Genomic DNA, 16,539 nt, shown 5'->3' with positions numbered 1-16,539 from the left:
CTCCAGCTCGCTCTTCGACTCGTACCCAAACGTCTCGAGCGTCGCGTGGTTGACAGAGGTGATGGTGTGGCCTCGCATCATGATGACTGGCTCCGCCAGCGTCTCCAGCGCCGTCGACACGTCTCGCAGCTCCGTCTCGGCCTTGGCGCGCGCCTCCGCCTCGGTGCGCCGGTACAGGATCCCGATGTACTCGCCCGGAGCAGCGCACGGCGACACAGAGAGCGTCAGCGAGACGCTCGACCCGTCTTTCCGCTTGCCCGTCACGACGCGAGGCTTGCCGATGATGCGCCGCTCGCCGGTGCGCTCGAAGCGGTCCACGAAGGAGGAGTGCTTCGACGCCTCTGGCGTCTGCATCAGCACCGTCACGCCCTGCCCCTCCAGCTCGCTCTTCGACTCGTACCCAAACGTCTCGAGCGTCGCGTGGTTGACAGAGGTGATGGTGTGGCCTCGCATCATGATGACTGGCTCCGCCAGCGTCTCCAGCGCCGTCGACACGTCTCGCAGCTCCGTCTCGGCCTTGGCGCGCGCCTCCGCGTCCGTCCGCCGGTACAGGATCCCGATGTACTCGCCCGGCGCAGCGCACGGCGACACAGAGAGCGTCAGCGAGACGCTCGACCCGTCTTTCCGCTTGCCCGTCACGACGCGAGGCTTGCCGATGATGCGCCGCTCGCCGGTGCGCTCGAAGCGGTCCACGAAGGAGGAGTGCTTCGACGCCTCTGGCGTCTGCATCAGCACCGTCACGCCCTGCCCCTCCAGCTCGCTCTTCGACTCGTACCCAAACGTCTCGAGCGTCGCGTGGTTGACAGAGGTGATGGTGTGGCCTCGCATCATGATGACTGGCTCCGCCAGCGTCTCCAGCGCCGTCGACACGTCTCGCAGCTCCGTCTCGGCCTTGGCGCGCGCCTCCGCCTCGGTGCGCCGGTACAGGATCCCGATGTACTCGCCCGGCGCAGCGCACGGCGACACAGAGAGCGTCAGCGAGACGCTCGACCCGTCTTTCCGCTTGCCCGTCACGACGCGAGGCTTGCCGATGATGCGCCGCTCGCCGGTGCGCTCGAAGCGGTCCACGAAGGACGAGTGCTTCGACGCCTCTGGCGTCTGCATCAGCACCGTCACGCCCTGCCCCTCCAGCTCGCTCTTCGACTCGTACCCAAACGTCTCGAGCGTCGCGTGGTTGACAGAGGTGATGGTGTGGCCTCGCATCATGATGACTGGCTCCGCCAGCGTCTCCAGCGCCGTCGACACGTCTCGCAGCTCCGTCTCGGCCTTGGCGCGCGCCTCCGCCTCGGTGCGCCGGTACAGGATCCCGATGTACTCGCCCGGCGCAGCGCACGGCGACACAGAGAGCGTCAGCGAGACGCTCGACCCGTCTTTCCGCTTGCCCGTCACGACGCGAGGCTTGCCGATGATGCGCCGCTCGCCGGTGCGCTCGAAGCGGTCCACGAAGGAGGAGTGCTTCGACGCCTCTGGCGTCTGCATCAGCACCGTCACGCCCTGCCCCTCCAGCTCGCTCTTCGAGTCGTACCCAAACGTCTCGAGCGTCGCGTGGTTGACAGAGGTGATGGTGTGGCCTCGCATCATGATGACTGGCTCCGCCAGCGTCTCCAGCGCCGTCGACACGTCTCGCAGCTCCGTCTCGGCCTTGGCGCGCGCCTCCGCCTCGGTGCGCCGGTACAGGATCCCGATGTACTCGCCCGGCGCAGCGCACGGCGACACAGAGAGCGTCAGCGAGACGCTCGACCCGTCTTTCCGCTTGCCCGTCACGACGCGAGGCTTGCCGATGATGCGCCGCTCGCCGGTGCGCTCGAAGCGGTCCACGAAGGACGAGTGCTTCGACGCCTCTGGCGTCTGCATCAGCACCGTCACGCCCTGCCCCTCCAGCTCGCTCTTCGACTCGTACCCAAACGTCTCGAGCGTCGCGTGGTTGACAGAGGTGATGGTGTGGCCTCGCATCATGATGACTGGCTCCGCCAGCGTCTCCAGCGCCGTCGACACGTCTCGCAGCTCCGACTCGGCCTTGGCGCGCGCTGCTCGTGTCATCTCTCCGCCACTGCGGTACAGGATCCCGATGTACTCGCCCGGCGCAGCGCACGGCGACACAGAGAGCGTCAGCGAGACGCTCGACCCGTCTTTCCGCTTGCCCGTCACGACGCGAGGCTTGCCGATGATGCGCCGCTCGCCGGTGCGCTCGAAGCGGTCCACGAAGGAGGAGTGCTTCGACGCCTCTGGCGTCTGCATCAGCACCGTCACGCCCTGCCCCTCCAGCTCGCTCTTCGAGTCGTACCCAAACGTCTCGAGCGTCGCGTGGTTGACAGAGGTGATGGTGTGGCCTCGCATCATGATGACTGGCTCCGCCAGCGTCTCCAGCGCCGTCGACACGTCCCGCAGCTCCGTCTCGGCTCGCAGGCGCGCCCTTCCTTTCGAGTACCACACCCACGAGAGCAGCACGAGGAGGAGGCCGCAGACGAGGCTCGCCAAGTTGACGCTGCCGGGGACGGATGCAATCTCGCATCGGCAGTGCATGTCGAAGAATGGCAGGTCGACGAGCAATCCCATGGACCCTCAGCTCAATGTGACTGGCTGAGAGCAACGGGGAGGACAGCCGAGCTTCACCCGTTTAGCCTCCAGCCATCCTGGGTTCGGCTCCTAGCTGGTCGGGATTTTTTTAGTCGTCCACCCATACCGCGTTGGTGTCCAGTCCGAGCCTGACTGTTCTTCACCTTCCTACATACATACGGTCAGTTCTTCACCTTCCTAACTAACTAACTAAGGGTCACTTCAACAACTGCGTACTCGACAACTACTCGAGTCACGGTAAATGTCCCTCCTTATTTGCGTGGGCTGCTCGGCTCACCGGTCGTGCCGCTGCCACCTTATCGCGCAAGTACTCACAGCGCAGCGCCTCCAGATCCTCGCGGGCATCGCCCTCTCGCGCCTCGCCGACGCCGAGCCTTCGCCACTCGTAGTACGGCACCGAGACAACCAACCAGCCGAGGGCCCGGAGCTGCCGCAACTTGAGGATGGTCGCGCCCGTGGGAACGTGCTCTCCCGTGTGCATGCGCATGAAATGCCATGGGCCGTCCACCTCGATCGCGATCTTCTCCTCAGGCCGCGCCCAGTCAAGCGAGTATCCCTGCGGTAGTATATGCTCGGAGGCATATGGCTGCTCGAGGTGGTCGCCCACGTCAGCCTGCAACCGTGACGTATCGAGAGACTGCAGCAGCTGAGAGACTGCTTCCTCGTGAACTTGAGCTCGGTGCCGTGACGGCAACAGTAAGTTGGGCCGATGGAGCTCATACTCGGCCCACAGCTGCCACTGCTGCAGCTGGCCCGCGGCTGCATGTCCTGCATCAACCTCGCGCAACCCCATCATTCTCTCGCCGCCACAGTCCTCGGCGCGAAGCCCGTCCGAGTCGAGCAGGCTGACGAGCCGCTCGTGGCACGCCGAGAGGAGCGCTGGGTGGTCAAAATCTGCGACGGCGAGCGACCACGCCAGCCGGCATAGGCCTTTCAGGCTGAAGGCGGACACTAACCGCAACGCGGCGGCCGCAAGAACGGCAAACGTCTGCTCTAGGAGGGCCGGTCCAGCAGCGGCTGAAGAGACCGCGTAGCTCCATGCGATCAACGACACCTCCACAGCGTCCGCCACCGCATCACCACTCGTCTCTGCGAGTAGGTCGGTCAACCTATGCGAGAGCTGCTGAAGGCAGGCGAAGTGCGCATATCCGCCGCACGCGAGGCCGTGGGTGATTGCTGCAATGTCCATCAGCCCGAGGTGCTGCATCCGCTCAAAGTCGAGGGAGGCAATGCCATCAAAGATGCGGTGGTGCCACTCAAACGGACTGGAGACGGTCGTGGCACGCGCGCTGTCCCTCACTCGCGCGTACCGCGCGGCTGCCCACGCGAGGTTGCCGATGTTCTGCGGCACGTACCCTCTGGAGAAGAGGGACGGAACAGCGTTGCTCAGGGCGACGAAGTAGTCGTCGTACGCCCGCGAACGAAACTTAGTCCATGCAAACGTCATTGCAAGCCACGCCGCGTCCTGGGCGGTCAAGCTGCCAGACCGCTGCTTGAGGCTGCGAGCTGCCACCTCCGCGATAGCCTCAAAGAGCCTCCAATGTGAGCCCGCGTCCGTGCACAGCAGGTTGCTGAAGCCAAATGCGATCTTTGCCAGCGCCTCGCCGCATCGGATCTGACCGGAATCCAGCTTCCCTAACACAACCATGGCCATTGAGTCGAGGAAGCGATCGAGGTCGGTAGAGACTGAGCCGTCGCGCCACAAGCTGCGCAGAACCAACCGCCGGCTACTCATCGCCCACATGACCGTGGCCGTCTCCTGCTCGTTGAGCTCTTGGCATCGCCTGCTGGCGCAGCGGCAGGTTGCCACGAACGGCTCCTCAAAGGGCAATTCCAGCCACGCGAACGCCCAAAGAAGATTGGCGATGTCCTGCACGGAGCGCGCGTGCGGCAGCAGGGATGGAGCACGCGCTGCGAGCGCCTCAAAGAGAGGCTCGGCGCGACAGCCGGCCTTGGCGTACGCATAGGCGAGCTGCGACGCGTCCCAGCTAGTGAGCTCGTCGAGAAAGCTGGTTGTGATGACAGGCACGGCGTCAACCAAGAAGGCATGGACGCCCTCCCCGCCCACCTGGCTCAGTACCCACACGAAGTTGGACAGCTCTTTGGTCTTCATGTGGCGAAGCTGCTCCCCGGTGCAAGGGTGCTCGGTGAGCGTGCAGAGCAGGGTGCGCGTCCACGGCGCTTTCATGTCAGCCGTCGCCACTCCATGCGTCAGCACCGCCATTTCGCTCCCTCGGATGCACTCAACGTGGCGCACCGCAACTTCCACGATGGCACGGAAGAGCGCCTTGGCTTCAATCGAGAGCTCTGTGCCCTTGCACGCCTTTGATATGTGACAGGCGAGGAATGCTAAATTGCGGAGGTCCCTCTTGCCGCAGGCGCGGACGAGCTGGCGGGCGGCCTCGAGCACTCTCGCAGGCGGGCCACACTGCCGCCGCGATCTCCGGTCGTCCGCGATGTGTTTGAAGATCTCTGACACGTGCCGGATGTTGAGCTCGTCAGCGTGCTGCTCGAAGCATCCGATGGCAGCCTCGGCCGACGTGCATCCCTGAATGTGGCGCAGCAGCTCAACGTCTGCGCTGTGCGCCCGCGACGACGCCGCAGGCGGTGCAGCAGGCCGCCCTTTTGACCGCGAAACTACGCAGGCCACGTCGCGGCGCAGGCTAGCCCAGTCGCGGGCGCTCATCGGACAACGGGGCCTTGGAGCTCAGCCAGCGCCCGTTGGAGTACAATTGTAGAGGCCCCGCCCACCCAGGGTACCCTCTTCGAGGACCCATTGGGCTCTTTCGAGGACTCGCCGGGGCTCTGCTCCAAGAGACCTCGAGAGAGCGTGCGTGTGCCTCTACTCGCCAGGCTGCAGCCTATATTATGAGAAAAAGAGAATTGTGCTGCGAAAAAGAGAAAATCAGGCTTGCCGGTCGATGCGGCTCGCCAGGCACCGCGCAGCTCTCCACATATAATATAAACAAAATGTATAAATGTTTCTGGGTGTCATCTCGTTCAGAAAGTTGGGTTAAGGGCGGTCAGCCCCCCCCTTCCCTTCCCCCACCCCCCAGCCTCTGGAGCCGCCCCCCTCCCCAAGCTAACTCAGTCCTGGGGGGCGTCGTCCATCACGTCGATAGACGCGGCCGGGATTGGGGCGCCGGCCCCCGCCAATTCGGGGGGGGGGGGGGGGGGCGGCCGCGCGCAACAAAAATAAAAAATAAATTTCGACAAAGCGCCCCGAACAGATGTCAGAAGAGGCAGAATGGCATCACGAGTCACACACGCACGTTTCTCGGGTGATACGCCTTCGGCAACACCGAAGAGAAGGCCCGCCGCCTAAACATGGGCTGCAAGGCGCGCGGGCAGCCCGGCCAACCCTTCGACCACAAGAACGGCCACGGCTACGTCAAGGCGCGCATCGCGGTTTCTACCACGACGCGATCTTTGTCAAGCGCAACAACTTCAACCTGCTGCTCCACGAGACGTTCGGCGGCGGCTTCTCGCCCACCGCCGTTCTCAAGCTGCGCCGCCTCGCGCGCAAAGCCGCGCGCGGCAGCGTCGACCGCACGGCCTACTCGCCCAAGTACTCGCTTTCTTTTATGTCCCACCATGCAGAGCGCATCTCTCTCTCTGTTGTGCGAGGCGTGAACCGCGCCATTCGCTCTCACCTGGCAACCCTGTCTGCACGTCTCGCGCGCGCGTGAACAGGGCTCCAGGCCCCAAATGACGTGTGAGTGTTAGAGTTGTTTGGTATTGCTAAAAATCTCTCTCGACACCCCCCCCCCCCCCTCCCCAACTCACGCGGAAAACCCTTGGCCTTGCACTCACCAGGCCTGAACCTGTCCACTAACCGTGCGGCGCGTTGCGTGCCGAGTCCCTGAGGGGGCGGAAGGCTTCGTGGAGAGAGAGTGGGGATTGAATTCTCACGCACCGCGCGGCCGTCAGGCCGCCACCACCGACGCGCCTTGCAGGCACCAGCCTCAAGCCGCACTGATATACGCGATGAGCTCCGCCCTCGGCTTGATGCTGGAGAAGTACATCGAGGACGGCTGGTTCTCCCTGAAATAGTCAGTAAAGAGACGCCGCAGGAAGCTATGAGGAGGGGGGGGGGGGTCTTGTTGGACGGGAGGAGGGGGGGGGAGTTGCGTACGCTGCGCCACACACGCTGCATGCGCGCGCCGCATGCGTCGTGGTGAGAGAGCTTTGTCTCCACGTGCGGGAGCGCGGGGCTCTCAAGAAACGAAGAAAAGAAAACCAATCCCCCTGGAGCGCCATCCCCCTCGACCTTGTCATGGGCTCAGGCACGGCGTCAAAGCCGGCCACCTCGCTCGCAACCGCCACCGACCTCAACGTCGACGAGACTAGTCTGGCGCTGTGGCGAAAGCTCTATGCCAACTTCGACAAGCGTAAGTTGGTGAAGTGGCGCCAGCTCGGCGGCGGCGACCTAGAGCCGGTCCTCGCGAGCGGCGCCGTCGCCCTCCTCGACGCGCAGTGGATCATCAGCCACGCCGTGGCGGGCGGCGTCCTCACGCACCGCCAGGCGCTTCCCAAAGAGGCCTTCCTCTCCCTCGCCGACCTCGTCGAGGCGATCGATGAGTACAGCTTGTCCTTGCCCGTCGCCGCGCTCTCTTACCCGTGGCTGACCAAGGACCACCCCGACCCGCGCGGAGCCAATCTCGGCCGCGTCGCAAAGGCGCTAAAGGCCCTGCTCAGTGAACCCGACTACATCACGCGGATCGGCGTCTTTTGGGACTTCGGCTCGCTGCACCAGCACCCTGACCCCGCCAACGGCGTAAATGCACCGAGGAGCAGAACGCGCTGTTCAAGCAGGGGCTGGGCTGCCTCGGCACGCTCTACTCCCACCCGGAGACACGCGTGCTTCGGCTGACCTCCTTCCCGAAGGACCACAAGACGGAGCACCAGGCCGAGGGCACCAACGTGGCCACGTACTTCGACCGCGGCTGGTGCTACACCGAGAACGCCTGGGCGAGCCTGACCAAGTCCGGCCGCCTCTCGCTCGACCTCCGCTTGATGCGCGACGAGGAGGAGTACAGCTGCGTCAGCCTCGTCGACGAGTGCACCAAGGGCGGCGGCCGGCGCCCTCCGCTGCTGCCGTCTCAGTTCGCGGCCGAGCTGGAGACGAAGAGCTTCACCAACGGCAAGGACGACAAGCCGCTCGTGACGCGGCTGTACAAGGACGCCTTCGAGGAGCAGTTTGGCAAGGCGACCGAGCTGCGCTACGTCCGCCTCGGATGGGGCGACGCGGAGGCGGCGCAGGTGGCGGCAGTCCTCGCGAGTGGGGCAGCGCCGGATCTCAAGGAGCTTTATCTCGGCTACAACCAGATTGGCGACGAGGGCTGCAACACGCTGGCCGCCGCCCTCGGCAAGGAGGGGGCAGCGCCGCGGCTCGAGGAGCTCTATCTCAGCTACAACAAGATCGGCGACGAGGGCTGCAAGGCACTGACCGCTGCCCTCAAGGAGGGGGGAGCGCCTCGGCTCAAGATGCTCTATCTCGAAGGCAACACGATTGGCGACCATGGCTGCAAGGCGCTGGCTGCCGCTCTCGTAGAAGGGGCCGCCCCGAGCTTGAAGGTACGCGGGACGCGCCCCTCGCCACACGCCCCTCCCCGCCCACGGTCACTGGTCACCGCACCACCCCTCCGCGTGCAGACCCTGTTCGTGGGCAGCAAGCCGCCCGAGCTGGTCACTGCGTGCAAGGAGCGCGGGATCTACCTCGATCTCTACATAGACAACAGTCACCGGTGAAACATAGTGCAGCTTCAATAGAGCGGACTCTCTGAAAAGGCCCTCGCACGCCTCCCACGTCCCAGTCAGGTCCCAGTCGCAGTCTTGCTTTTATTAACGGTACTGCGCGCACACCTTTTGTGTATCTCGCGGACTAGGTCCAGCCCCTGGGTGGCGCAGGTACGTTGTGACATTTGGCGATTCCGCGACTTACTGGGCCCCTGAGCCGCTACCCGTGTGCGATTTTTTGTGGCCCGGACATGATACTGATAGTAAACGGGTCAGAACCGGCCAAACACAGGCTACAGCCCCACACACGCGCCCGCCATAGCTCCTGGAGAGCATGCGCGAGTGGGCGAGTGACGCGCTGCAAGCCGCGAGAGTGGCATCAGAGGCAGGAACGACGTGCTCTTGCTGCACCTCGCAGCTGCACCAAGTGTGCTCGCAGTGTATGCCACGGCCACTGCCTGCGGCATTGCTCTCGTGCAGCTAGGCGACGCAGGTCCATCAGCAGGGCTCATCCAATGCGAGCGCACATTGTGCGTAGCTCCGCGGGCAGGTGGCAGTGCACAGCCGCACACCGGCTGTGGCGGCTCGAATGCCCCCGGCAGTGCTGCTAGTCATCAACTTGCGTATTAGGGCCGCAGCAGACTGCTGCTGTGGCAGCAGCAGCAGCCTGCTGCTGCCTGATTCAGTCAAGCCAGCGGTGCAGCGAGGCGTGCAGAATTCGCGCGGTTTGGTACCTCCTGAGGCTGAGCGCGTTCAGACTCGGTGACCGGAGTTGGATGGTCCGATGGAGCTCGGCGAGCTCCATCGGACCATCCATGGCCGGACGGCGGAGCGTGAGGTGGCGAGCGGAGAGATGTACCGCAAGACCAAAAAAACACGGATCTGACGATTGTCACAGAACGTCAGATCTTGCGCCACCCAGGGCTGGACCTAGTCCGCGCGCCACTGCCAGCGTCCGTTGGTCCGATTCCGTCCGAGAGGAGCAGCGCGAGTGTACACGTGTCTCATCCCGCGTTGCAGTTCGCCGTCCGCGTCTCGTCCGTTTTTTCCAGCACCTGAGCTGTTATTTTCCTGGGGTGTGAGCCGTAACGAATGTTAACTGAGTACGATGTGCTATAGCTTCTCTTGTTTCTTATGGCGCTTGCAAGCAAAAACACCTGTGCGGCGCTTGCAAAACCGGCTGCGTGTTTGTTCGTAACGGCGGGGGTGCACATCTGTATGGCTCAGGTAGTCGTTCTCGGCTCAGCGATTTTGAACTCAACCATCATGTTAGATGCAAAGAATTGCAAGATGCCTCCTTAGCAGTCATTGGCTGACCAGCTGCGCAGATTGTAGCGCTTCCGGTCTTGCTCCTTGTAGGATCAGAGGCGAACATTCTGCGCACGGCACTCACGGATATCGTCCGCTGTCTTGTCCTTGTGATCCTCCTCGGTGAGCGCCTGCATGTTGCAAGGGCAATCGGCACCACCAAGGCATAGAGGCACTATGTGGTCGATATGCACTTGCGCAGGCGCGCTGGCTGAGTCGAACATGATGCGCACGAAGGCCGCCTTGGCGCTGGAGGAGCGCTGGAGCCGGCCTGAACGCTGGTCGTAGTCCTTACAGATCGGGTGGTTGCACGCGTGACTCTTCTTCCACTGCTTCCACCGCTGAAGCTGCTTCTTGTCGTGCGCCGCTGGGTAACGGCATGAGTTTGAGGTGCACTCATGCGGCACAGCTCGATGGTCATGCGTAGGCTTCGCCCGTCGCCCTGTCGCTTTGGCGGTTGACGTCTTGCTGGATTGCCTCTTCTTGATCTTGCCCTGGTACTTGCGCGCGTCTGGACACGTGCAGGTGCGGATATTCCCGCCTGAGCGACGGTCGTCACGGCATTTAGGGCACGTCATGAGAGTCGTCAAAGTTGGCGCGCAGCACCGGCCAGGGGCGGCGACAGCGCCTGACGGCTCAGATGGAGGCGGAGGCGCCTTCCGCTCTTTGCTTTTTGGGCAGACGCCTTTGAGCACCAGCGCAGGGTGGCCCGCCGCCCGCCCGCCGAGTTCTCGAGGTTCGCCGAAACTCGTGGCCGAAACTGTGTTTGTTGTTGTAGCCTTCATCTCTCATTTCCTTAAAAAGAAGCACCGCCACCAGCGCCACTAGCCTAGCTTCAGACGGCAGCATGCAGACGATGTGCCAGCTTGCACGGCGCTCGCGCCGCGCCGGCTGGCTGGCTCATCGAGCGCGCTCTCTGGCGCCGTCCGGGCCACGCGCGGCGCCGCGCGTGCCGCGCGCCACTCGCCGCGGCCGGCACCACAGCGCCAGAGCCGCCTCACAAACACCGCGCACAGCTCCAGGAGGCTGCTCACCAGGCAGCGGAGTGCTGCACCGGCCCGCAGCAGACGCTGCGGCGCTGCGGCGTGTCGCCTCCCCGCCCTGTCCACGGAGCAGGTGTGGTGGGGATCAGAGTGGTCTGACCAGCAAGAAGACGGGTCGAGGCCCTCCGTAGGCTCGTGAGGCGTCCCTCTCCCCTCGTTTATAGAGGGGTAGTCATCTGGACCCAAAGGTTGGTGCCCAGCAGGTGTGAGTGGTGAACCGCGAGCAGGTATGAGTGGTGAGCCGCGTGCAAGGCTCTGCGGTATTGCTGACCGCTGGTGAGGCTGTAAAGCCATCCTCAAGCCGAGGCTGACATATGTATAGAAGGTACTCAATGTACGAAGGCGTAGTTATACACCGGTGGGGGAGTGGCGCCAGTTGCACCGAGTTGCAGTTGTGACACCACAACCGCAAAGAGGTCGACTGTCTCGCGGCGCGTGCAAGCCACGAGAAGCAGTCGGGAGACTATTACGTGCCAAACTTGCACAACGGGAGTTGGGGAGCCGTGACGTGCCACTGCACGGGGTGTGGGAATATAGGGATAAGGAATATGATGGACTGTTTATCACTCTGGGGTGGGGAGGGGAGAATAATAGGGGTGCTGAGGTGGGGCTGGGTGGAGGTGATTCTCCGGGTCAGTCTGGAGGTCATTCTCCACCACCTCTCCTGCGACAGCAGGCGAGAGCGGCGGCACGGCCTTCCACCAGCTGCAGGAGGTGCGCACCTCCCAGTGGAAGCACAGGATGCTCCCTCAGCATACGCAGCTTTGCGCAGCGCAGCGTACGGGCCACGCCACGCAAAGCCGACCCTCAGTCTGCCCGAGAGGCTGTCTGAGGAAGGCCTGGCAAGCGCGTACTCGCCTCCTCCGCGGCCATGCCCTCCGCCCGGGCGAGCGAGCAACGCGAGAGGGGACACAACCCATGCGGGAATTGTGTGGCGCGGTTCAATTCTTTTTCTACGGCGACCTCTTGTTGAGCGACACACCCGACGCGTCGCTTCTGCAAGCCCTTTCGGTGGATGCTAGCCGCCGTTCTCGCTGTCCCGAGCCTGACTCTCGGTCGCGGCGCGGTCGCGCCGCCGCGCTCCGTCGCGCCTCGCGCCGCGCAGGGCACCATGGTGGCTGCCCAGGGCACCGACGAGCGGCTGCGCTTCCTCTCCGAGGCGTCGGCGTGCGAGGTGAAGGACAGCTACGGCACTCCGGCGTACGTCTACTCGGAGGCGGCGCTCAAGTCGCAGGCGGAGACGGCGCTGGCCTTCCCGAGTGCATACGGCCTGACGGTCCGCTTCGCCATGAAGGCGTGCCCGAACGCCGCCGTGCTGCAGACCTTTGACCGGCTCGGCCTGCACGTGGACGCCTCCTCCGGGTACGAGGTGCGGCGCGCCGTCGCGGCGGGCGTCGCGCCGAGCCGCATCTCCCTCTCCTCGCAAGAGACGCCCGCCGACCTGGCCGAGCTGCTCGATCTCGGGATCAAGTTCAACGCCCTAGACGCCGACTCCGTAGTCTTGTATCCCAGCTAGCTCGCGAGAGGACGCGGAATGCAGCCGGATTCACGCGGTGCTGCTGAGGACGCTGCACAACACCGTCCTCCCGCCCTCACGTCGGCGCATCCGCCGCGCAGGTTCAACGCGTGCTCGCTGCGCCAGCTCGCAGAGTACGGGCGGCTGAGGCGCGGCGAGAAGTAGAAAAGAAAAGAAGTCGGGGGCACGGGACGCGGCACACACGGGGCACAGACGCCAGGCTACAAAGGCGGGGAGGCACGTAGTGACACGCAAGGGAGTCTCGGCGACGGCGGCGTCCTCCGACGCCACGGCGAGCCTGAGCTCGGCCGCAATCTCAAACAACGCACAGTCTCTCACGCAGACACCCCACGGCACGGACACGGCAGCCTGCCACGGACGGAGGCCGCGCCGACCGAGCGGACAAGGCACTCGTCCGGGTACGGTGGCTCACGTGCTGCGCAGTGGCTGCTACACCACCGGCTGCCTGACCCTCAGCTAAGCCGCCGCCGCGAGCCGGCAGGCGCGGCGACCGCTCGACGCAGCTCGGTGTGCGGTTCAACCCCGGGCTCGGCTCGGGCGGCACCGGAAAGACGAACGTCGGCGGCCCGTCCTCCTCGTTTGGCATCTGGCACGAGCTTCTTCCGGACGTGCAGGCGGCGAGATCGCCCGAGATCGCCACGAGATCGCGCACGAGATCACATCTGGGACGAGCTTCTTCCGGACGTGCGGGCGGCGAGTCTCGCGTGATCTCGCGTGATCTCGCGTGATCTCGTGTGATCTCGTAGGCGCTCGTCGAGGAGCACGACCTCGCGCCCGCGCGCGTGCACACGCACATCGGCTCCGGCTCCGACCCGGCGGTGTGGCAGCGCGTCTCCGGTGCAATAGTAGTAGCCGCAGCAGCAGCAGTAGCAGCAGCAGTAGCAGCAGCAGTAGCAGCAGCAGCAGCAGCAGTAGTAGCAGCAGCAGCAGCAGCAGCAGCAGCAGTAGTGCAGCACCGGCCTCCCGCTCGCGCCCTCTGCGCCACACCTCCCCCACATCTGCCCAGCTCCTGTGTGTGCACACCCCGTTTACCTCCCTGCCGTACGAATCGATCGAGGACATCGCTCCCATCGCTCCATGACGGTGCATTGCCCTTCTTTCCATCGCACGTCTCTAGTGCTCTGTTCTCTCGCGCGCAGGCCTCTCGCTCGACCTCTGCGAGAAGATCCCGACCGTGGCCTCGCTCAACCTCGGCGGAGGGTGCGCGATCTCCCGCGATCTCCCGCGATCTGCCGCGATCTGCCGCGATCTGCCGCGATCTGCCGTAATCTCACACGATCTGCCGCGATCTGCCGCGATCTGCCGCGATCTGCCGCGATCTGCCGGATCTGCCGCGATCTGCCGCGATCTCGCCCCCCCCCCCGCCCCCAGGTACAAGGTCGGCCGCATGGCGCACGAGGCGTCGACCGACCTCGCCGTCGTCGGAGAGCCAGTCAAGGGCGAGATCAAGCCGAGAGACAGCCGAGAGACAGCCGAGAGGCAGCCGAGAGACAGCCGAGAGGCAGCCGAGAGGCAGCCGAGAGGCAGCCGAGAGGCAGCCGAGAGGCAGCCGAGAGGCAGCCGAGAGGCAGCCGAGAGGCAGCCGAGAGGCAGCCGAGAGGCAGCCGAGAGGCAGCCGAGAGGCAGCCGAGGGGCAGCCGAGAGGCAGCCGAGGGGCAGCCGAGGGGCAGCCGAGAGGCAGCCGAGAGGCAGCCGAGAGGCAGCCGAGAGGCAGCCGAGAGGCAGCCGAGAGGCAGCCGAGGGGCAGCCGAGAGGCAGCCGAGGGGCAGCCGAGAGGCAGCCGAGGGGCAGCCGAGAGGCAGCCGAGAGGCAGCCGAGAGGCAGCCGAGAGGCAGCCGAGAGGCAGCCGAGAGGCAGCCGAGAGACAGCCGAGAGGCAGCCGAGAGGCAGCCGAGAGGCAGCCGAGAGGCAGCCGAGAGGCAGCCGAGAGGCAGCCGAGAGGCAGCCAAGCGCGCGCACTCCTCCTTGCCGCCGCTCTCCTCACCGCCCCCTGCCCCCTGCCTCTCCCTGGCCTCTGCCTTTCCGCAGGCGCCTTCGAAGAGTTTGCGGCGCGCACAGGCCGCCAGTTCGACCTCGAGATCACCCGAGATCACCCGAGATCACCCGAGATCACCATCGCACAGGCCGCCAGTTCGACCTCGAGATCACCCGAGATCACCCGAGATCACCCGAGATCACCCGAGATCACCATCGCACAGGCCGCCAGTTCGACCTCGAGATCACCCGAGATCACCCGAGATCACCCGAGATCACCATCGCACAGGCCGCCAGCTCGACCTCGAGATCGAGCCGGGCACGTTCCTCGTCGCCAACTCGGGCGCCCTCGCCTCGGCGGCGCAGCGCGCCGCCAGGGCCTCCTCGGAACCTTCTCGGAGCCTTCCTGCAGGCTGCCTCGTCTCGACAGTGCAGGACATCGCCACCACCGGGGCCGACGGCCACACCTTTTTCAAGCTCGACTCGGGCATGACGGAGCTCCTGCGCCCCTCGCTGTAGGGCGCGCAACACCCCGCCGTGCCCCGCCCTGCAGACGCCCTCTCGGAACCTTCTTTGAACCCTCTCCGAACCCTCTCGTAGCCCCCTCGGAGCCCTCTCGGAACCCCTCCGAACCCTCTCGGAACCCCTCCGAACCGTCTCGGAACCCTCTCGGAACCCCTCGGAGCCCTCTCGGAACCCCTCGGAGCCCTCTCGGAGCCCTCTCGGAGCCCTCTCGGGGCCCTTCCCGCAGGCGCGCAGCACCCGGCCGTGCTCGTGCACCACCATGCCGCTGACTCGGCCACCAAGGCGCCCGGCGGAGAGAGCACGCCGCGCCTGGCTGCCTGTCCAGGACATGTCCAAGACACGTCGGGACACGCCTGTGCCCACAGGCGGCCGGCGGAGAGTATGTCATCGTCGGCCACTGCTGCGAGTCCGGAGACCTCGTCACGCCCGCGCCCGACGAGCCGGAGACCCTCTCGCGGAGGCATTTGGGCGGGGACGCGTCCATCGGCGACTTGGTCGTCGTGGAGGGTGCCCCCCCCCCCCCCCTCCACACGCACACACACACCACCACCACTTCTTGGCCGGCCGGGCGGAGACGAGGAGCTTGCCCTGAACTGTCTCCGCTCCCTCTCCCTGCAGGCAGCCCGTCGAGGAGATCTGGGCAAACGAGGTGCCATTCGTGCCGCCCGCCGCCTAGAGGGGGGGTGGAGGGGCCGATCGCGGTAGCTCCGGTGCAAGGCCGAGAGCTCGGTGTCGACCGATGGCGGTGAGCGAGTTAGCGTCGGTGGGGTCGCCGGAGTGCGGCTTGGGTGGTCTCTGAGCCTGGTCGCGCTACTCGTGGTCGTTGCGGCTTGCGCGCGGAAAACTCAAAACCTTCCCGCCACGGCGCGGTGCCACGCATGGGCTGCCATCGGCGAAGCTGAACCTTCCTGTCTACTGCGCGGCAAAAGAAAATCGGTAAGTTTCTAACCCCGCGTTGCGCATGCACACACACGACACCGCACCATACCGCTGTATGTCTCGTCGCGCTCGTGTGTCAGTTCGCGCGGCGTGCCGCTCGCGACCTCACTGCCCCGGCTCCCGCTCCCACGCCTCGATCTTCTTGGGCAGCAGCTGGTTGGACAGGTCGTCTCCGTGTCCTAGGCAAGCGTCGTCGCCCTTGCCCCACGTGAAGACGGCGCCGCCAGCAGTGAGGGCGATGCTGTGGCTGTATCCAGCCGACAAAGCGACGACGCGCCGCCCAGCCAACGCCTCAATCTTCTTGGGCAGCTGCTGGTCTTGCTCGTCGCCGTGGCCCAACCGGCCATAGTCTCCACCGCCCCAGCTCCAGACAGCTCCGTCGGCGGTGAGGGCGTTGCTGTGGCTGTATCCAGCCGACAAAGCGGCGACGCGCCGCCCAGCCAACGCCTCGACCTTCTTCGGCAGCAGCTGGTTCTGCTCGTCGCCGTGGCCCAGCTGGCCTGAGCTTCCCGAGCCCCAGCTCCAGACAGCGCCGTCGGCGGTGATGGCGAGGCTGTGGTGCTGTCCAGCCGATACGGCGACGACGCGCTGGCCAGCGAAGGCCTCAATCTTCTTGGGCAGCAGCTGGCTCCGGTAGTCGCCGTGGCCCAACCGGCCAGAGTCTCCATAGCCCCAGCTCCAGACCGCGCCGTCAGCGGTGATGGCGAGACTGTGTAAGTTCCCCACCGACACAGCGATGACGCGCTGGTCTGACGCGCTGGCAGCCAAGGCCTCGATCTTCTTGGGCAGCAGCTGGTGCTGCTGGTCGCCGTGGCCCAGCTTGCCAAAGTATCCTTCGCCCCAGCTCCAGACAGCTCCGTCGGCGGTGAGGGCGAGGCTGTGGTAGTCTCCTGCAGA

General features: G+C 65.2%; 5 protein-coding genes across 5 annotated transcripts; 2 read left to right on the top strand and 3 right to left on the bottom strand.

The window, feature by feature from the left end:
- Positions 1-25: 25 nt before the first annotated feature.
- EMIHUDRAFT_219897 (hypothetical protein) lies at positions 26-2,556 on the bottom strand (the record flags this gene model as incomplete). The annotated part of the gene is made up of 1 exon (XM_005758169.1): positions 26-2,556. A coding segment is annotated over one exon (2,531 nt), but the record flags the coding sequence as incomplete, so codon positions are not given.
- Positions 2,557-2,773: 217 nt separating this feature from the next.
- Positions 2,774-5,263, bottom strand: EMIHUDRAFT_219896 (hypothetical protein; the record flags this gene model as incomplete). The annotated part of the gene is made up of 2 exons (XM_005758168.1): positions 2,774-2,785; positions 2,855-5,263. The coding sequence occupies 2 exons, from the start codon at positions 5,261-5,263 to the stop codon at positions 2,774-2,776; spliced, it is 2,421 nt and encodes an 806-aa protein (XP_005758225.1).
- A 1,587-nt stretch (positions 5,264-6,850) lies between these two features.
- Positions 6,851-8,439, top strand: EMIHUDRAFT_466011 (hypothetical protein; the record flags this gene model as incomplete). The annotated part of the gene is made up of 3 exons (XM_005758167.1): positions 6,851-7,354; positions 7,393-8,154; positions 8,233-8,439. The coding sequence occupies 3 exons, from the start codon at positions 6,854-6,856 to the stop codon at positions 8,326-8,328; spliced, it is 1,359 nt and encodes a 452-aa protein (XP_005758224.1). The 3' UTR covers positions 8,329-8,439.
- A 1,238-nt stretch (positions 8,440-9,677) lies between these two features.
- Positions 9,678-10,409, bottom strand: EMIHUDRAFT_219894 (hypothetical protein; the record flags this gene model as incomplete). The annotated part of the gene is made up of 1 exon (XM_005758166.1): positions 9,678-10,409. One exon carries the CDS (start codon positions 10,407-10,409, stop codon positions 9,678-9,680), a length of 732 nt encoding a protein of 243 aa, XP_005758223.1.
- Positions 10,410-11,646: 1,237 nt separating this feature from the next.
- Positions 11,647-15,649, top strand: EMIHUDRAFT_438904 (hypothetical protein). Its single transcript, XM_005758165.1, has 13 exons — positions 11,647-12,137; positions 12,285-12,332; positions 12,686-12,818; positions 12,951-13,041; positions 13,344-13,404; positions 13,576-13,643; positions 14,233-14,270; positions 14,476-14,521; positions 14,591-14,693; positions 14,930-14,952; positions 15,029-15,033; positions 15,069-15,211; positions 15,320-15,649. The coding sequence occupies exons 1-13, from the start codon at positions 11,683-11,685 to the stop codon at positions 15,450-15,452; spliced, it is 1,347 nt and encodes a 448-aa protein (XP_005758222.1). The 5' UTR covers positions 11,647-11,682; the 3' UTR covers positions 15,453-15,649.
- The last annotated feature ends 890 nt before the right edge of the window (positions 15,650-16,539 follow it).

Source organism: Emiliania huxleyi, assembly GCF_000372725.1.
Source record: "Emiliania huxleyi CCMP1516 unplaced genomic scaffold EMIHUscaffold_88, whole genome shotgun sequence".
Lineage (NCBI taxonomy): Eukaryota > Haptophyta > Isochrysidales > Noelaerhabdaceae > Emiliania > Emiliania huxleyi.
Note: the sequence above shows the minus strand (reverse complement) of the source record. Positions and strands in the feature narration are given on the sequence as shown.